A 16557-nucleotide genomic window follows, 5' to 3' on the forward strand; every position below is an offset into this window, starting at 1 on the left:
ATGAGCAACACGTGAAGAGAGAGAACCATGGTTTGGTTTTGGATTAGGAACTGTGGCTTGTTCAACATGGTTTGTTCTCTCCACTAGGTTCAAACAACACAAAACTCATGTTTCAAGAAAACCTGTAGCGCAACCCTGGATGTGGGTCATTGGGTAGCCTGAGCCCAGTGCCTGCTTGCGCACTGGCCCTCTGCCTGTCAAGTAGCTGCGATGCCAAGAGAGAAGAGGACAAGAGCAGCTGGTGGCAATGGAGTCATAGAGCAGACTCTCTGAGGAAGAGGGTCTCTTCTGGGTGCCTGTCATGAGGTGGGGCTCCTCCTCCAGGCAGTCAAACACCACAGACTATTTGCCTTACAAAACTTTCTTTATTGCTCCCAAATACGAATCACCCAGAATGGATCTCTGAGCATGCACAGAGTGGCTTATTGAGCTCAATCCAGTGTTTGCCTCCAGGAACTCTCCTTATGAACATGCCTGGGCCCACCCCCTCGGGAGGGGCTCTCTGAAGGCGAGCACACCCCCTCTCTGTCTGCTGCTCATTCAGTTGGGCCTCCCATCTCTGCTGACACCTTCCCATGGGGTGGAGAACAGGGAGGGCCTGGTCTGCATCTGAGCATCCCTCATCCTCAGGGACACCTCCCATTGGCTGTACATCTTGGTGATTCCCAGGAACTGCTTGTCTCTGCAAAGCAGAGACCTTGAGATAATCACCCCCTCCTCCTCCTGCATCCCAGAATCTTGCTCTAGCCCATCCTCTCCAATCTCACTGAAATATATTTTACTTTCCAATTCCAGACTGTCTGGATTGCAGCCAGCAGTCCATGGGAATGATTGCCCAAGACCACCATCCTTCTTACTTCCAACAGTGCCTGGCCCAAAGGCCCTCAGGTACCTGGAGCCAACAGATGCCAGCATGTGGAGGGAGGCAGGCAGGCAAACAGGGGCAAGGGTATAACGATCAGATGGCCCCAGCAATAATATATAATGGGAAAAGTGGGTTACTTATGATTGTTGTTGTTGTTAGTTGCGAAGTCGTGTCTGACCCATCGCGACCCTATGGACAACTTTCCTCCAGGCCTTCCTGTCTTCCACCATCCCCCGGAGTCCACTTAAGCTCACACCAACTGCTTCAGTGACTCTATCTAGTCACCTCATCCTCTGCCATCCCCTTCTTCTTTTGCCATCTATTGTTCCCAGCATTAGGCTCTTCTCCAGGGAGTCCTTCCTTTTCATTAGGTGACCAAAGTTTCATCTTCAGGATCTGGCCTTCTAAAGAGCAGTCAGGGTTGATCTCCTCTAGGACTGACCGGTTTGATCGCCTTGTGATCCAGGGGACTCACAGGAGTCTCCTCCAGCACCACAATTCAAAGGCCTCAATCATTTGGCGCTCAGCCTTCCTTATGGTCCAGCTTTCACAGCCACACATTGCAACTGGGAAAACCATAGCCTTGACTATACACACTTTTGTCGGCAGGGTGATGTCTCTGCTTTTTAGTATGCTGTCTAGATTTGCCATAGCTTTCCTCCAAGGAGCAAGCGTCTTTTAATTTCTTGGTTGCAGTCCCTGTCTGCGGTGATCTTGGAGCCCAGGAAAATAAAATCTGTCACTACCTCCATTTTTTCCCCATCTATTTGCCAGGAAGTGAGAGGACCGGATGCCATGATCTTAGTTTTCTTAATGTTAAGTTTCAAGCCAACTTTTGCACTCTCCTCCTTTACCCGCATCAAGAGGCTCTTTATGATACATGCAGCTGAACATGGGAAAGTTGTTTGGGTTTCTTTGAAACAGCAGGGTATGGAATGAGCATTCCTTATATGATAAAATATTAATCTCTAAAAAGATCCTGTTACATACAGAATGTTATTTTTGCACTAATACTTAACCACCCATAAATCCGGTCTTCTTTTGCTTCTCTTCTGTACAACCTACAACGGTGGATTTGCTGATCCTGATGTCAGTGGTTAAAAACTAGAATGGTCAGTTCTGACTCCTTAAAGAATCACTTGTTTGTTTCATGAGTTAACATCATGCTCACTTCCTAGGGACTCTCTGTAGAATCTGTACTGTGTCAGCATCTTCTTAATCCTTTTTTGTCTCAACCTGTCTACTGCCTTTCCCATATGCATGTGCCATGTTTTATGGATAGTCCCTTATCGTAACCATGACTGCCATACCTTGCCTTCTAGCATGTCACGTATGAAAACAGGGACGTAGCCTGCTATTGTAAAAGCAAGGAAAGCATGCCAAGTTTTTGTCCTACAGGCCTTAGCACCATGTGGAATATTCAAAGGGTATTATACCATTATACTAAAAATACCCTCATACTTTAAAGTTCTTACTACTAGGAATTAAGCTTTAGAAGAGCATTTCATCTTTTTAGAATAGGGAAGAAACTGCACAAAGACTGGGAAACCACAAAATGTTGGTGGTTGGAGAAAAGGTGAAGTGGCTTACGGAAGGGTTATGGCCTTCGGTTCTTTATCCCCACCTTCAAGAAGCCTATCCAAAATTTACTTCCTTCAAGGAAGGTGCTTTTCTCAGCACTGCCTCCATTAGAGTCTCACTGGGTACAGCAGGGCCTTTGTGGTGCCCACTTCCAGCCCCTAAAACAACCTATGAAGTAAAACTAAATTGATCCCTCCCCTGTGGTCCTTCCAATGGCAGAAAGAGATGGTTTTATTCAGGGAAGCCTTTAGCATATAAGATGACATATTTCTGGAGAGTTTTCAGAAATTTTCTGGTGCCATTTATTCTTTTATTGCTATGTTTGTAATTGGGCATTTAATTTGTGTGAATGTGATTTTATTTATGATTGTGTTTTTAGTCATATGGAATGCATATGAGCTGTCTTTAGCAAAATGGCAGAATATCAATTCAATATAAAAACAAATTGTGCATACAACCCTTACATCCTCCCAGTTCATAAACAATTTATCCTACTGTGCCCAAAATGACTTCTAGCCCATGGTATTCCTCACTCTACAACCTGGTAAACTATGAAGAATTCACACTTTCCATGGCCTTTCAGTCTCCAAGCCACTACCCTACAGTGGGTGGAGAGACACGCCTTCAGTGCCTCCCCTTTAATCTCCTACCGAAATAGAGACAGCAACTGTCTCATCCTCAAAAGACCCGTTGGGTTGAGACAGGATGCCTGTGGCCTGTAAAAAGGTGGGAGAGACACATCATGATCCAGATTCTTGTTCACATCAGCTGCCCCCTTCAGCTTGGTCATAAGGACCTGACCAGACTGGAGGGCCTGCAGACAGAAGGCAGCAAAACTAATATAAAAAGCAAAAAAGAGAGTGCTCCCTCCATACACAGACACCAAAATAAAAACTTTTGAAATACAAACTTACTTAGAAGTGGCTGGGGAACCATGTGATAATGTCAGTGCCTGCCAGTAGGGGCCATTTTCACCCTTTCTCCAAAACTTTGGTTTTAAGTGAACGGAAATTTTTTTAAAAGGCTACTTCTGTCTGGATCTATTTCAAAACTATTTTGGAGCTGTGACCTATTGTGACCTTAAACTATTGTTGTCTTTCTGTGACTTCTGCCAGCTGATGCTGGTTCATTCTTATTTGTCCTACAGGCCAGAAGTAAAAAGGCTATTATCGCTACTACCCATCCTCCCCGGAAGTGCACCATAACATGGTGAGGGAGTTTGAGAGTGTCAGAGAAGCTGAAAGCAGCACCACCAGGAAGCCAAATTCTCTCACTGATCTGGTCTCCTAGCAGGGTCATTCAAGCAGAATGGTGAAAGCTGAGACCCCAGTTGCATGTAAGGACTAACAGTCACATCAGCAGAAGAGAATCGGTCTCTTGAATGATGATGGGGCAGGGAAACTCCTGAAGGGCAGCTGCTGGACAGCAGCAGTAGCTGAAGGAAACACTCGGAGAGGATTCTTCTAATTTTCCAACGGCAGGGATGCTCAAGGTAACTGCAGTTAGTACTGTGCAAAAGCGGGCAAAGGTGAAACACTTCTGAAAACTCTACGACAAGAGAGTGCCATAAGATGAGACCTAACCAGCTACTGGAGAGGAGCAAAGAGCAAGTATGAATAGCACTGCCACTTTGACACACGACGAGATCAAAGAGATCTGGTAGCTGCCATGTGCAGAGATGAAAGGAAAGTACAGTGCTGCATATCATTGGAATATGAAACGTATGAATTAAAGCAAAGTGAAACTTTAAAGCAAGAAATGAAACAGTTAAACATCACAGTACCTGGTGTGAGTGAACAAAGTGGATGGAAATGGGATATTTTCAGTTAGGCAAACACAAAGTGTTTTACTCTGGAGATGTAAAACTCAGAAGAAATGTAATCGCTCTAATACTGAGGCTAGATGTAGCACAGACAGCAAGGGGCTATAATGCAAAGTCTGACTGAATAGTATCAATCAAAACTCTCAGAAAATCCATCAGCATGGCCATCATTCACATCTATACTTCAACAACAGATGTAGAAGAACAAATTTAAAACTTTTATGCAAGTGTCCAAGAATGGTTTCCTATTGGCAAAAGTTTCAGATGAGGGTTTACTTTATTTCCTTATCTGTTCAATCTGTATGCAGAACATATCAGGAAAGCAAGAAAGGAGGAGTGAAAACCAGTGAAATATACATCAAGATATGTATATAATACCGTATTACTTGAAGAAAGCACCAGTGAATTGGAAGGACTCTTAATGAAAATGAAAGAAGTGAAAATACAAAAGCATAGCTGCAGATGAATACTCGTAACAAGAAAAACAATGACTGCAGAAGATTTACACAACTTTACAATCAATAATGAAGAACTGAAATTGTGAGTGCTTTTGCAGATCTTGGCTCAATCATCATTGCATATGAAGACTGCTAAAATTAGAAGACTGAGACATGGAAGGGCAGCAATGAAGGAACTAGAAAAGATCACCAAATGTAAGGACATTTCACTGGATACCAAGGCCAAGGTCATCTGCACAACTTTATTCCTGATCACTATGTATGGATGTGAAAGCTGGATAGTAAAGAAAGCTGACAGGAAGAAAATCGGTGCATTCAGAACATGATTCTGGAGAATTGCTTTGTGAATATCCTGGACTGACAGAAAGATGTACAAGTGGGTCTCAGATCAAAGCAAAAACAATGAAGACTTTGGGCACATCATGACAAAGACTCATTGGAGTAAAGCAGGCAAGACTCACTGGATTAGACAATTATTCTAAGGAAAGTCAAAGGCAGAAGAAGAGGACCAAATATGAGAAGGCTCAGTTCCAAAAAGGAAGCCACAGCCTTGAGCTTATAAGAGTTGAGCAGGGCGGTCAAGAAAAGACATTTTGGAGGGCGTTCATTCATAAGGTCACCATAACTGAGAGTCAACTTGATGGCATGTAACGACAACAAGACACCAAAAACCCTGAAGTCCTGCTTGTGTTTACAATTGATAAGCAAAAAAAAAAAAAAAAAAAAAAAAATCCCTCTAATGGGATTAAAGGAAAGGATATTTCTTTGTAGAGTGTCCAACTCTTTGAAATAAGACATTCTGATAAGGTCTCTAGGGGGCCACCATATGTCCAAAAGAAAGGGAATGGGGTCCATGGGTGGAAATCTGTAGTTTTAGGTAGGTATGAAAGAGAGGTCTAGGCCAAAAATTATTCAACAGGTGAAATGGGCAATGTGTGATTCTCCAGATATTTTAGCCTACAATTCCTATCATCCTTCACCACAAAGTATGCTGGTTAGGACTGACAGGAGTTGCTGCCAAAGCATCTGCAGGGATACAAGTTCCCCACTTCTGATCAAAGGTATACATCTGAATGAGGCAGGAATGGAAATATGGTTGAAACAAAGAAAAAACAACCTTGGTTCCCTAGCAATCGTCCCAAAAGCACAACAATGTAAAATAAAACAGGCTCTTTTTGTGATTAGCTTTTTTCTTGTCACAAGTGTTGTGTGTGTGTGTGTGTTGTTTGCATCTACTTTCCAAAATGGACTGCCATTAAGACCCATTTCTATAGGGTCTGCTTCTTTCATACATCTATTTTAGTAGCTTATATGTTTGGAAAGAAATATACTTTTTCTGAAACTGACCTTGTACTTTATGCACCAGAGGATTGCATACACTATGGTATTTATCGTCTTGACAATCATTGCTTTATACTCTTTCCAGCGCCAGGTAAAGACCTTTTTATTCAACCATCATTTTAATAATTAAGTTTTTTAGATTTTAATCATCTTTTCCCACAGTCACATTTTCTATTCTTTTCCTCCTCCTCTCTTTCCCTTAGTTTTATGATGTACTGTTTTATACTGATTTTATATCTGTTGTTTTATTATTGTATTATTGTAATTTTAAATCGTTATAAGCTGTTCTGAGCTGTTCGTCGGAAAGGACAGGATATAAATGTTTGTTTAAATTAAATTAAATTGCATCTAACAGCCAAGCATATAGAAAGTGAAACAAGGCCAACCCAAAATAGAGTTTGTGGTTGTTACATACTCAAGATGCTTTTGAATGGAGGAGTGGCAGGGTTAACAATGAGATGGCGCTGGGCAAGTATTGCACCATGTATTTCTGAATGCATTTACTATGCTAAGAAAAAGACAGAAGTGATGAGAAAACAAAGGAGGTCTGCAGTAGAAAGATACCATCTTCTGAAGACCCCACTGCTAAAATTCTGTGAAAAAGAGCAAAAGCACAGTAAAAGTGCTCCTTCATTTATAAATCAAAGTGCATGGCTCCATAACTGTGACTTGCAGGACCTATAGCATATTGAAGGCATTGTTGTTTGTTGTTAGTCGCAAAGTCGTGTCCGACCCATCGCAACCCCATGGACAACACTCCTCCAGGCCTTCCTGTCCTCCACCATCCCCCAGAGTCCACTTAAGCTCACGCCGACTGCTTCAGTGACTCTATCTAGCCACCTCATCCTCTGCCGTCCCCTTCTTCTTTTGCCATCTATTGTTCCCAGCATTAGGCTCTTCTCCGGTTGAGTCCTTCCTTCTCATTAGGTGACTAAAGTATTTGAGTTTCATCTTCAGTATCTGGCTCTCTAAAGAGCAGTCAGGGTTGATATGTTACCTAATATGGTACTTCCTGTTACAGAATCATAGAATGGTAGAGCTGGAAGGGGTTAGCCATTGGGTACAACTCCCTGCTGCTTCAGGACACACCCTCCCACTCAGATGGCTGTCCAGTTTCTCTTTGAATGTCTCCAGTGTGAGAGAGCCCACCACCTCTCTAGGCAGTTGGTTCCACTGTTGTATAGCTCTGACAGTGAGGAAGCTTTTCCTAATGTCCAGTCTGAATCTGGGTTGTTGCAACTTGTGTTGATTATTCTGTGTCCTACACTCTGGCATCAGCAAGAAGAGATCTCGGTCTTCCTCTTTGTGACAGCCTTTGAGGTACTTATAGAGGAATATCATGTCCCCCCCCCCCCCAGTCTTCTCTTGTCTTCTCTTGTCTTCTCTTCTCTTCTCAAGGCTGAGCATACCCCATTCTCTCCGTCTCTCCTCATAGGGCAGTGTTTCCAAACCCTGGATCATTTTTGTTGCCCTCCTCTGGACCCTTTCCAAATTTTCTGCATCTTTCTTAAATCTTGGTGTCCAGACCTGGACACAATATTCCAGATGAGGTCTAACTAGTGAGGAGTATAGAAGAACAACTAGTTCTCGTGATTTGGAAGTAATACTTCTGTTAATGCATCCCAAAATAGCATTTGCCCTTTTGGTCGCTGCGTCACATTGTTGGCTCATGTTTAGCCTATTTTCTACAATTACTCTGAGATCTTTTTCAGTTCTGTTAAGTAATGTATTTCCCATCTTGTATCAATGCATTTGGATTCTTTTTCCTAGGTGGAGGACTTGGCACTTGACCTTATTGAATCTCATTCTGTTGCTTTCAGCCCGGTGTTCAAGTTTATCACGATCGCCCTGGATCTTCATTCTGCCCTCTAGGGCATTTGCTATTCCACCCAGTTTTGTAACATGTGCAAATTTGATTATCTTTCATTGTACTTCCTCATCTAAATCATTAATAAAGATGTTGAAGAGCACTGAGCCCAGGACTGAACCCTGTGGCACCCCACTAGTTCCCTCCATCCCATTTGAGAAGGTGCCATTGATGAGCACGCTTTGTGTCCTATTTAGCAGCCAATTTTGGATCCACCTAAAAGATTTTTTATCTAGTCCACTTTTTGATGCTTATCAGAATGTCGTGTGGCACTATGTTGAAAGCATTGCTAAAGTCTATCTAGATTATGTCAAGGCAACACCGAGAAGTGTTGGGGAAGAGTAATTTTAGAGCTATTATCCACAAGCCCTCCAACCCCGATAGGGTGGCCAAATGCAACCTTGCAGCTGCTTGCTGAAGTGGGCTTCAGAGGAGAGGTGCCCTCAGGTGGAAGACCCACATTTCATCCCTTGTCCCCTGTGTCGGTGAGGGGCATGACCTGAATCTCTTCACAAGGCCCACGTATTTCTTGTCTGCAGGGAAGGCGCGGGGGTACTTCCAGGTGCTTGGTGTGGATGGGGCAAAATCTCAGCCCGGCTCCCCCCTGACTTGGCCCGGGCTGCCCTCGGCGAAGCGCGGCAGCAGGGCACCCAAGCAGCCCGCCGCCGCATGGTGGGGAGCAAAGAGTTAAAACCACAGAGTGCCTGGGGTGGGCTGGCTCCCGGTCGGCCCGCTCGCCGATCCCGCGATGGCGGCGGCGGCGGCCGCAGGAAAAGGGCGGGGGGCGTCCGTGCAGGTCGCGCCTTTCCCTCCGCCCGCCGCCCACCCTTCGCTCTCCGGCGGCCGCTCCGCCGCCTGCTGAGGCTTCGCCCGGAGCCGTCCCGCGGGGGGGAGGTCGGGCACGGTCGCAGTCGCCCCCCGGTTCGGTAAGGCGCCCGGCAAGGCGGCTGGGGGAGATGGAGGCGGAGTCCTGCGGGGGACCCTGTCGCCGGGGGAGCGGAGAGGCGCCCGGAGGGAGACGGAGGAACGGAGGCCCGGCGACCGGGTGATGAGACAGGGAAGGGGTACGGAGGAGCTGGAGAACGGGGCACTTACAATGCTTAGTAGGTCACTGCCCTGGTCCGTCCCGCCGTACATTTAAATGTTACATTGTAAAGGAACAAGCAAAGCATCTCTTTCGAAACTGGGCGCAGGGGGACCAGGAGACCCCCAGATGTGGGTGAACTACAACTCCCTTCATCCCCTGACCCGTGGCCCTGCTGGCTGAAGCTGGTGGCAGTTGGGAGTCCAGCCACATCTGGAGGACCACCAACCCGAGGCTTCTCTTTCATCAGCGACAGAGTGATTTCCCATCAAAATGACAAAGGGGAAGTCTGTTAAACTTTTGTAAAGAAACCCTCTTCTAGGGAATGTATTACATTATGTCATATTTTTGTCCTTCATGTCATATGCATATGCCTTTATTAGGATATGTGCATTCTTGTTTTAGCAAAAGAGCTGCCACAGTTCTCTGGCCTGGTTTAATTCCAGTATTAGTTAAATGGCTGCTGATTCTTTTTGAGAGTTTGTGATACACTGCCTTTTGTTTAAAATAAACAGGTTATATAGTGGGGGGTGGGACTTAATATTTAAAGTTTTTCACAAAATGCTTTAAACACTAGCAATAGCTACAACAACTCTCTAATGTAGGTCAGTGTTCTGCATATTGTAGTTGGATACAGGACTGAGAATGCGAAATAATAACTAATATGGGTAACTTCTTAAAAAGTGTTAAACACCAGGATTTCTGGAATTGATTCATCTTTCACAAGGACTCATAAGTTAAACATCCCTGCAGTTTCCATTTTATAGACTGAGAACTTTACACTGATGAATTGTGCAATTTGCCCAAGAGTTCTTGGCTTAGTTAGTGGCTTGTTTGAAAAGAGATTTCTGATCAGGGATGCCACTGGGCAGAATTTGGGGCCAATGAGGAAGAGAGGAGGCAGCTGTCAGAATACTGTCTTCTCCAATCAAAGTTCTCTCTTCTAACAGCTGGATGATTTTAATATTAAGAAATCAATCTGTATTACATTTTCTAGCCATAAAACTTTTACTGAATTTAGGTCCCTCTTCAAGACCTTCTTGTGCCATGAAGCTTTTAGAACAGTCTGTGATTCTAATTTCCTGCTGATAGATCAGCTGATAGCTAATTCAGGTAAGAGCAACTGAAAATAACATGTGTTGCTTATCTGTTTAGCACTGCCTCCTCCTTGTCTGTGTCACATCTGGGTTGACTCTTTGTAAGCAGTATGAGGCAGGTACCTATAATCTGAAAAGATAGGGATGTTGATGTATATACACGAATAATAGATATGCATAAGGGAAGAACACCTTAGAACAGTTAAACTTCAGCCAAATATACTGTACATCTGTGAGAATGAATGAGGATTTTTTAAAAATTATGTTTATTGCATTCTACAGTAAAATAAGCACAGAACCAATTTCATACCCTTACTACTATTTTAATTGTTTTCCAAGCAGTGCCATCCAGTCTGATTGCCCATAGCCTTCCAAACCTGGAATTATGGACATCCACTGGAAGGTGGATGAAGTGCTGAGACAATGGTTGTCTTTGTGCTTCTTCTGCCCTGCAAAAGATTTAGACAGATGATTTTGGCTGTTTAGTCTTTTCCCCAGCACATGAGATGCTGCCAGGATACATCATATTGTGATGGAATATCACAATATCACATGCTCCTCTTATGTGTGTCTCCCCTCTGCCTAGAATGCCAACACACCTTTGGCTCCAAGGATGACCTTTTGAACCGTCAGCAAGAATGAACACTCTGGCTATGAGAATGGAGTGAAGGCACTCTGAGGTCAGACCCTCAACTCTGCCTTTGGGTTGTGTTTCTGAAGTTGGAGCTAGGCATTCAGCCTCTCTTATGACTGTCTCTACTGTGTTTATCAACCAAAAGATTGTGCCCTTTGTTTTGAAAAATGAATATTCAAAAAATTCAGAAATGCTATCTATCTGAAATATTTATCAGTTACACATCCTGCTGTCACTCTTACAAAATCGATCAACTGAATCATCTTTTTATGCCTCCAAATACGTGGTGATTGATCTGTTAAATAATAAGTTGTCTTTAAGCATAAATACTGTTAAACATTTACATTAAAAGTCTCGATTAGCCTCCCAACTCACAAACCAGTATAGTCTAGTAGTTAGTGTTGGGTATAGATGAGTTCAAATGAGCCTCACATACTCAGCCAAAGCTACTTCATAGAAACATGCCTTTGTTATCAATTCTTATATGGTACTCTGTAACAGAAAGTTCTCAAGGTGGCTTATAGAACAAACAAGTTCAAAATAGCAATAAAAAAAGAGTAATACATCAAAATCTGAAACAGCTTTAAAGCCCAGCCCTGATTAACAATCTTACTGCCAGACTGTGTTCCAATGAAAGTTTCAAGCTTGCTTTTAAAAGCAGTCCTATGTTTAATTCATTGTAGCAATCTAGATAGGAAGTTACTAGGGTATGGTTCGCTGAAGCACAGCTATCTGCCCCACTGGGTTGTAGCTGATGTACCAGCCTAAGCTGGTAAAGAGAAATCCAAGCCACTGATCCATCCTTGTGCCAGTAGTGACAAGGATAGATCAGAGAACACACACTCCACACCAAATTACAAATGTCCTACAACTCCCTCTAGTACAGGTATCTATCACATAGGTAAGTGAACCACCCAGTAACAGTACCACTGTCTTGTCTGGATTGAATCCTCACTTTATTGGCTCTCATCCAGTCCATTATTTCAACAAGGTACTGATTTAGTGCTTCCATTGCCTACATGGGTCTGAGAATAAGCAATTGTGCATACCATTGACACTGTGCTGTAAATCCCCAAATGACCTCACTCAGTGGCTTCATGTAGATAACGGAACAATGTGAGGATTAAAGGCAGAGGGTAACTTCCTCCACTGAGTAAGACTTACTTAAGTGAATGGAATCTTTATGAAGCTTGTTCACATCCATCCATTTGCTCTCCAATCTCTTCCTTATCTCCTAGAATGGAGCAGGAAGAGGATTTGATGATTGAAAGTTCAGAGGTTTTTTCTGAGACTGCAAGAGGACACATAGATGACGACGAGTGTCATATAGAAGAGCTTCTAGGTGGGCCAGCCCCTTACAAGTGTGCCATTTGTAGAAAGAGTTTCACAAAGACGTCCAACCTTGTGCAGCATGAAAAGATCCACACTGGAGAGAAGCCCTACAAATGTTCCCAGTGCGGCAAAAGGTTCACCCGGAGCAACAACCTTGCCGAGCATGAGAGAATCCACACAGGAGAAAAACCTTACAAATGCCCAGAGTGTGGCAAGACCTTCAACAGAAGCTCCATCCTGCTCAGGCACCGGAGGATCCACACTGGGGAGAAGCCCTACAAGTGCCCCAAATGTGGGAAGAGCTTTGACGAGAGCGCCCGGCTTCGGGTACACCAGAGAACTCACGTGACTGAGATGGCCTACCTCATTGACAGCAATGGAGAGGCCACGGCCATTGAGGCGGCTGGAGTGGCTCACACCTGCCCTGACTGTGGCAAAACATTTAGTCTGTATTCCAATCTGATTAAGCACCAAAGAATTCACACAGGGGAGAAGCCCTACAGGTGTGCTCAGTGTGGGATCAACTTCAGTGAGGCCTCTAATCTGATTCGGCACCAGAGGTACCATGCCCGGGACAAACCTTACAAGTGCCCCATGTGCCAAAAAAGTTTTGGTCAGAGTTCACATCTCATTCAGCACCAGAGAATCCACACTGGGGAGCGGCCTCACAAATGCCCTGATTGTGGGAAGAGCTTTATTGAGAACTCCACTCTGAAAAAGCACCAGCGAATCCACACTGGAGAGAAGCCCCACCGGTGCCTGGAGTGTGGGAAGAGCTTCAGCCTCAGCTCCCACCTAGTGACACACCAGAGGAGCCACACTGGGGAGCGACCCTACAAATGTGAGGATTGTGGCAAGGGGTTCACTGATACATCCTCTCTCATCATCCACCGGCGAAGCCACACAGGAGAGAAACCCTACAAGTGTGATGTGTGTGGGAAGGGATTCGTCCTGAGCTCAGTTTATCTGAACCACCACCGCACTCACACAGGAGAGAAGCCTTTTGGGTGTCCGGATTGTGGCCGGGCCTTCCGCCAGTGGTCGCAGCTGGTCATCCACCGGAGACTGCACACAGGGGAGCGGCCCTACAAATGTCCCTATTGCGACAAGGGCTTCTGTGATAGCTCCACTCTGACCAAACACAAAAGAACCCACACGGGAGAGAAACCCAACACATGTGCAGACTGCGGGCTCAGCTTTGGCTCCAGAGCGCTGCTCATGGACCATCAGACGCTCCATGGGGAAGAGGCCTCTGCTATGGCCATTCTCTCTGTCTGAGGTGACCATTTAGAGCCTGTCCTTAAGGTGGTACTTCTTAGTATAGTATTCCAAGTGATTTGACTGTATGGGCTGCCACTCTCTTCTGTATGTCCACATTTGTTCTTGACCATTTGCTTCCCACAGTGGTAAAGAAAGGCAGCCTTTTCCCTTTTCATTGCCTGCGGTGAGTTGGTTGCTGGGCATCCGGATAGCTTTGAGATGAGGGTGGTTGTGCAAGGCATTGCTGATGACATCACACAGGCAATAGTGCGTCTCTGAAGCTGGTGAAAGCAGAGTTGTTCCACCAATCCGTTTCTATGATTAAGGACATTGTGAGGAGGGGACTCCCCAAGCATACATTTGCAGATCCCCTTCATTTAGCCTTCAGATTATACGTCTACCACCTGTACTAGTAAAATAGTTTAGGTGGAGGCTGTGGACAGACCCACAAAGCATGGGGCATTTCACTGTTGAGAACCAGCAAAGATAAACTCTCTTAAGAGACTTTCAAAGAAAATTCCAGTGGAAATAAGTTCTTTCCTCTGTTTTTTTCTCCACATGAGATTTGGAGAATATAAGGGGATGGCAATTTCAGTAGCATAACACTATTTTTAAGGGTTAATAATTACTTTGGCTGCTATTTTTCTTCACATTCTACTTGGTGCTGCAAAATATTTTTGCTCCTTATGAAAGGAGTAACCCTGAAGCAATGGATTTCATGGAAGGGATCTCAAGGGCTGCTAAACCAGTCAGCATGTTTGTAAAAAAAAGAACTAGCACATTTTTAAAATTGTATTTTGAAAATGTAAATTTTGAACTACACTTTGGGCTGGTTTGGACATAATAATAAACCATAGTCTAGCCACCCCACTGCCCAGCAGAGCAATGACTAGTTTGGAAACTTCCATTGACTTTTTAGATCAACCTGCCATATCATCAGAACCAAGATAAACTATGGTCAGTCTTAACTATGATTTGCTGAAAGGAACCAAATACAAAGTATTTATTTATTACATAGTGTTTCAACAAGCCATAATTAAGGTTAACCACAGTGTACTGTATAGATGTAATGCCAAACTGTGCTTAATCTAAAACAGAAGTGTTTTGGCCACTCCAGAAAAGACAGGGAGGAAATATGCAAATTTGATACTTGCCTGGGCTTATCCTTTGATTGGTTCCCAGGCAGATGCTATGTTAAAAAGTAATCCAAATGTTTCAATCAAAAATACTGTATTTTGAGTTTTACATACCTTGTTGCCTCTTGATCTTCTTTTGTTCTATTTCATCTCCAAAATGTTTGGTCCAAAATGTTTGAACTCAGGGGAAATTGAGTGAGCCTCAAAGGCTGGAGAGAGCTGGGTGTTTGAGTCATGTGAGCTCTGGGCAAGAGCTCCTCTGAGAGGTAAGAAAAGCAATAATGCTAAGAAAAGATTAAGAGGCTGGTGTTTTGAGAGACCAGTGGCCAAGAGGATCCAAAGTTGACTGGACACCATGTTGGATCTTGGGATCAGTCTGCAAGAGCTTTGTTTGAGCAATGCTGGAGAGATCTCATACCCTTAAAATACTTGGCTGAGGAATGCTGGAATTGTAGGGCTTTTCCCGTGTAAATATGCATAGAATCACACCCTTTGGCTAAGAACTTTGATAAAGAAAATGCCTCAAATTAATTGGGAAGCAGGCTTTTTAAATTGCATATTATTTAATACAAGTTCTTACAGAAGCCATTTTGGATGAGGCAGGAGAACAGTGCCTCTTTTAAGATGAAACTGCCTATGGCACAACTATGCCAGACTGGTAAAGAAACCCACAGAGAGGATGAGCCTGCTGGAGGCTGCCAGAAGAGGGACTGGGCCCTTTGGTCTCCCTGCGGGAGCCTGCTGCATTTTTGCGCTAGCCATAGATGTGGGATGCAGCGCTCCCCACCTTCTCTCTTGCCTGCAAGGTTGGCGTTGCCTATCAGGCTAGCACTTAAATGCAAGGCTTTCAGTGTCATCAGAAACAAAGCAAACAAGAATGCTTTTAAAAAGTGCAAGTTAATACAGATTTAATTGAAGTTCATGCAGGCAAGGCGTGGATCCTGGATTTGCCTTCGGGGCCTCTGTCCAATTTTTAAGTGCTCACCAACCCTCTGTGTAGCATTTTGGAAGGGTTGCCATAGAGGGAGGATGAGGGAAATTGCTTCTGCCTGCACAGTTGCGTATGCCTAGGCCATTTCTCACACCATCTGGATTTTACAAGGGAGAGTAGAACAATAAAACTTCTAACTGGTGCTGAATGAACAGGTCACGTTTCTTTTCTGTGGTACCTCGGCTCCTAATCACGTTTCTTTTCTGTGGTACCTCGGCTCCTAATCAACTGAACTTGTGGACCAAAACTAATCTGCCAAAAGCAATAGTTACTGGTTGTGACGCTGACAGAGATAGTGGCACATGTGGCCCACGAACTTGGCTGGGAAGCCACTCTCAGGTTTGTTGGTTGGGGAAGAGGAAACTGCAGTGCTTCCCTGCCAGCCTGTCAGTAACACTTTCCTTTCCCTTGGCAACAGAGTTTTTTAACTTTATTGCAACAAAGGGAGTCAGAGTGTTTCCTTCCCTTCGCCCAGCATGTGTTCACATCCCATATTTATGCCCTTTCCCCCACTTCTTCCCTCCTCTCCCTCATTTGCCAAGGTACTGGGTGGTTACAGTCTTTTCCATCTGCCTATTCAATACCTGCTCCAATACCTGCTCTTCTCTCCCACTTTGTCCCTCCCAGGTGAACTATCATGAGCTTATTTTCTATGTGGGATGTGTTAGTTAATATTCATGAAGCCATTGAACAAGGGTACTGCTATCTTGTCTATGTGATGTGCCAATTCCCTCCTGCTGTCTGATCCTGGCCTTTTCCCCTATGGCTAAGGAATTTTCTTTGTTACATTTTCACTCTTCCTGTTGACTTCTTTCAAATCATCCTTTCATCCCTATCACAGCCTCAACTTAAAATTGCCCGTCAGTAAACCTAACCACTAACCAGGCTCCTGGGCATGGCTGAAGCTCTGTGACAGAGAATGGACTGAGCCCCGGACTAAGTTCATTGTTTTTGCCCTCTCAGGCCAATGGGACTTAAGTAACAACTAACTTGTCCCAATGATTTCGGTGGGAGCAAAGTGCAACTTACACTGAAAGCCTGTGCATGTCTACTCAAAAGTAAGTACAATTTCCACAAGATCCCAGTATA

General features: G+C 44.3%; 1 protein-coding gene across 3 annotated transcripts; it reads left to right on the forward strand.

The window, feature by feature from the left end:
• Positions 1-8783: 8783 nt before the first annotated feature.
• Positions 8784-15616, forward strand: ZNF629 (zinc finger protein 629). Of its 3 annotated transcripts, none has more exons than XM_044448003.1 (4): positions 8784-8860; positions 10040-10131; positions 10702-10795; positions 11988-15616. In XM_044448003.1, the coding sequence occupies exon 4, from the start codon at positions 11989-11991 to the stop codon at positions 13357-13359; it is 1371 nt and encodes a 456-aa protein (XP_044303938.1). In that variant the 5' UTR covers positions 8784-8860; positions 10040-10131; positions 10702-10795; position 11988; the 3' UTR covers positions 13360-15616. The 3 variants fall into 3 exon arrangements, with proteins under 3 accessions (XP_044303938.1, XP_044303939.1, XP_044303937.1); XM_044448002.1 differs by lacking the exon at positions 8784-8860 and adding an exon at positions 8890-9037; XM_044448004.1 differs by lacking the exons at positions 8784-8860; positions 10702-10795 and adding an exon at positions 8889-9037.
• The last annotated feature ends 941 nt before the right edge of the window (positions 15617-16557 follow it).

This window comes from Varanus komodoensis, unplaced genomic scaffold (assembly GCF_004798865.1).
Source record: "Varanus komodoensis strain SLA01 unplaced genomic scaffold, ASM479886v1 scaffold53, whole genome shotgun sequence".
Taxonomy (NCBI): Eukaryota; Metazoa; Chordata; class Lepidosauria; order Squamata; family Varanidae; genus Varanus; species Varanus komodoensis.

What these genes read in the sequence shown, in the direction of transcription:
- ZNF629 (XM_044448003.1), top strand. Translation starts at nt 11,989, where the DNA reads ATGGAGCAGGAAGAGGATTTGATGATTGAAAGTTCAGAGGTTTTTTCT.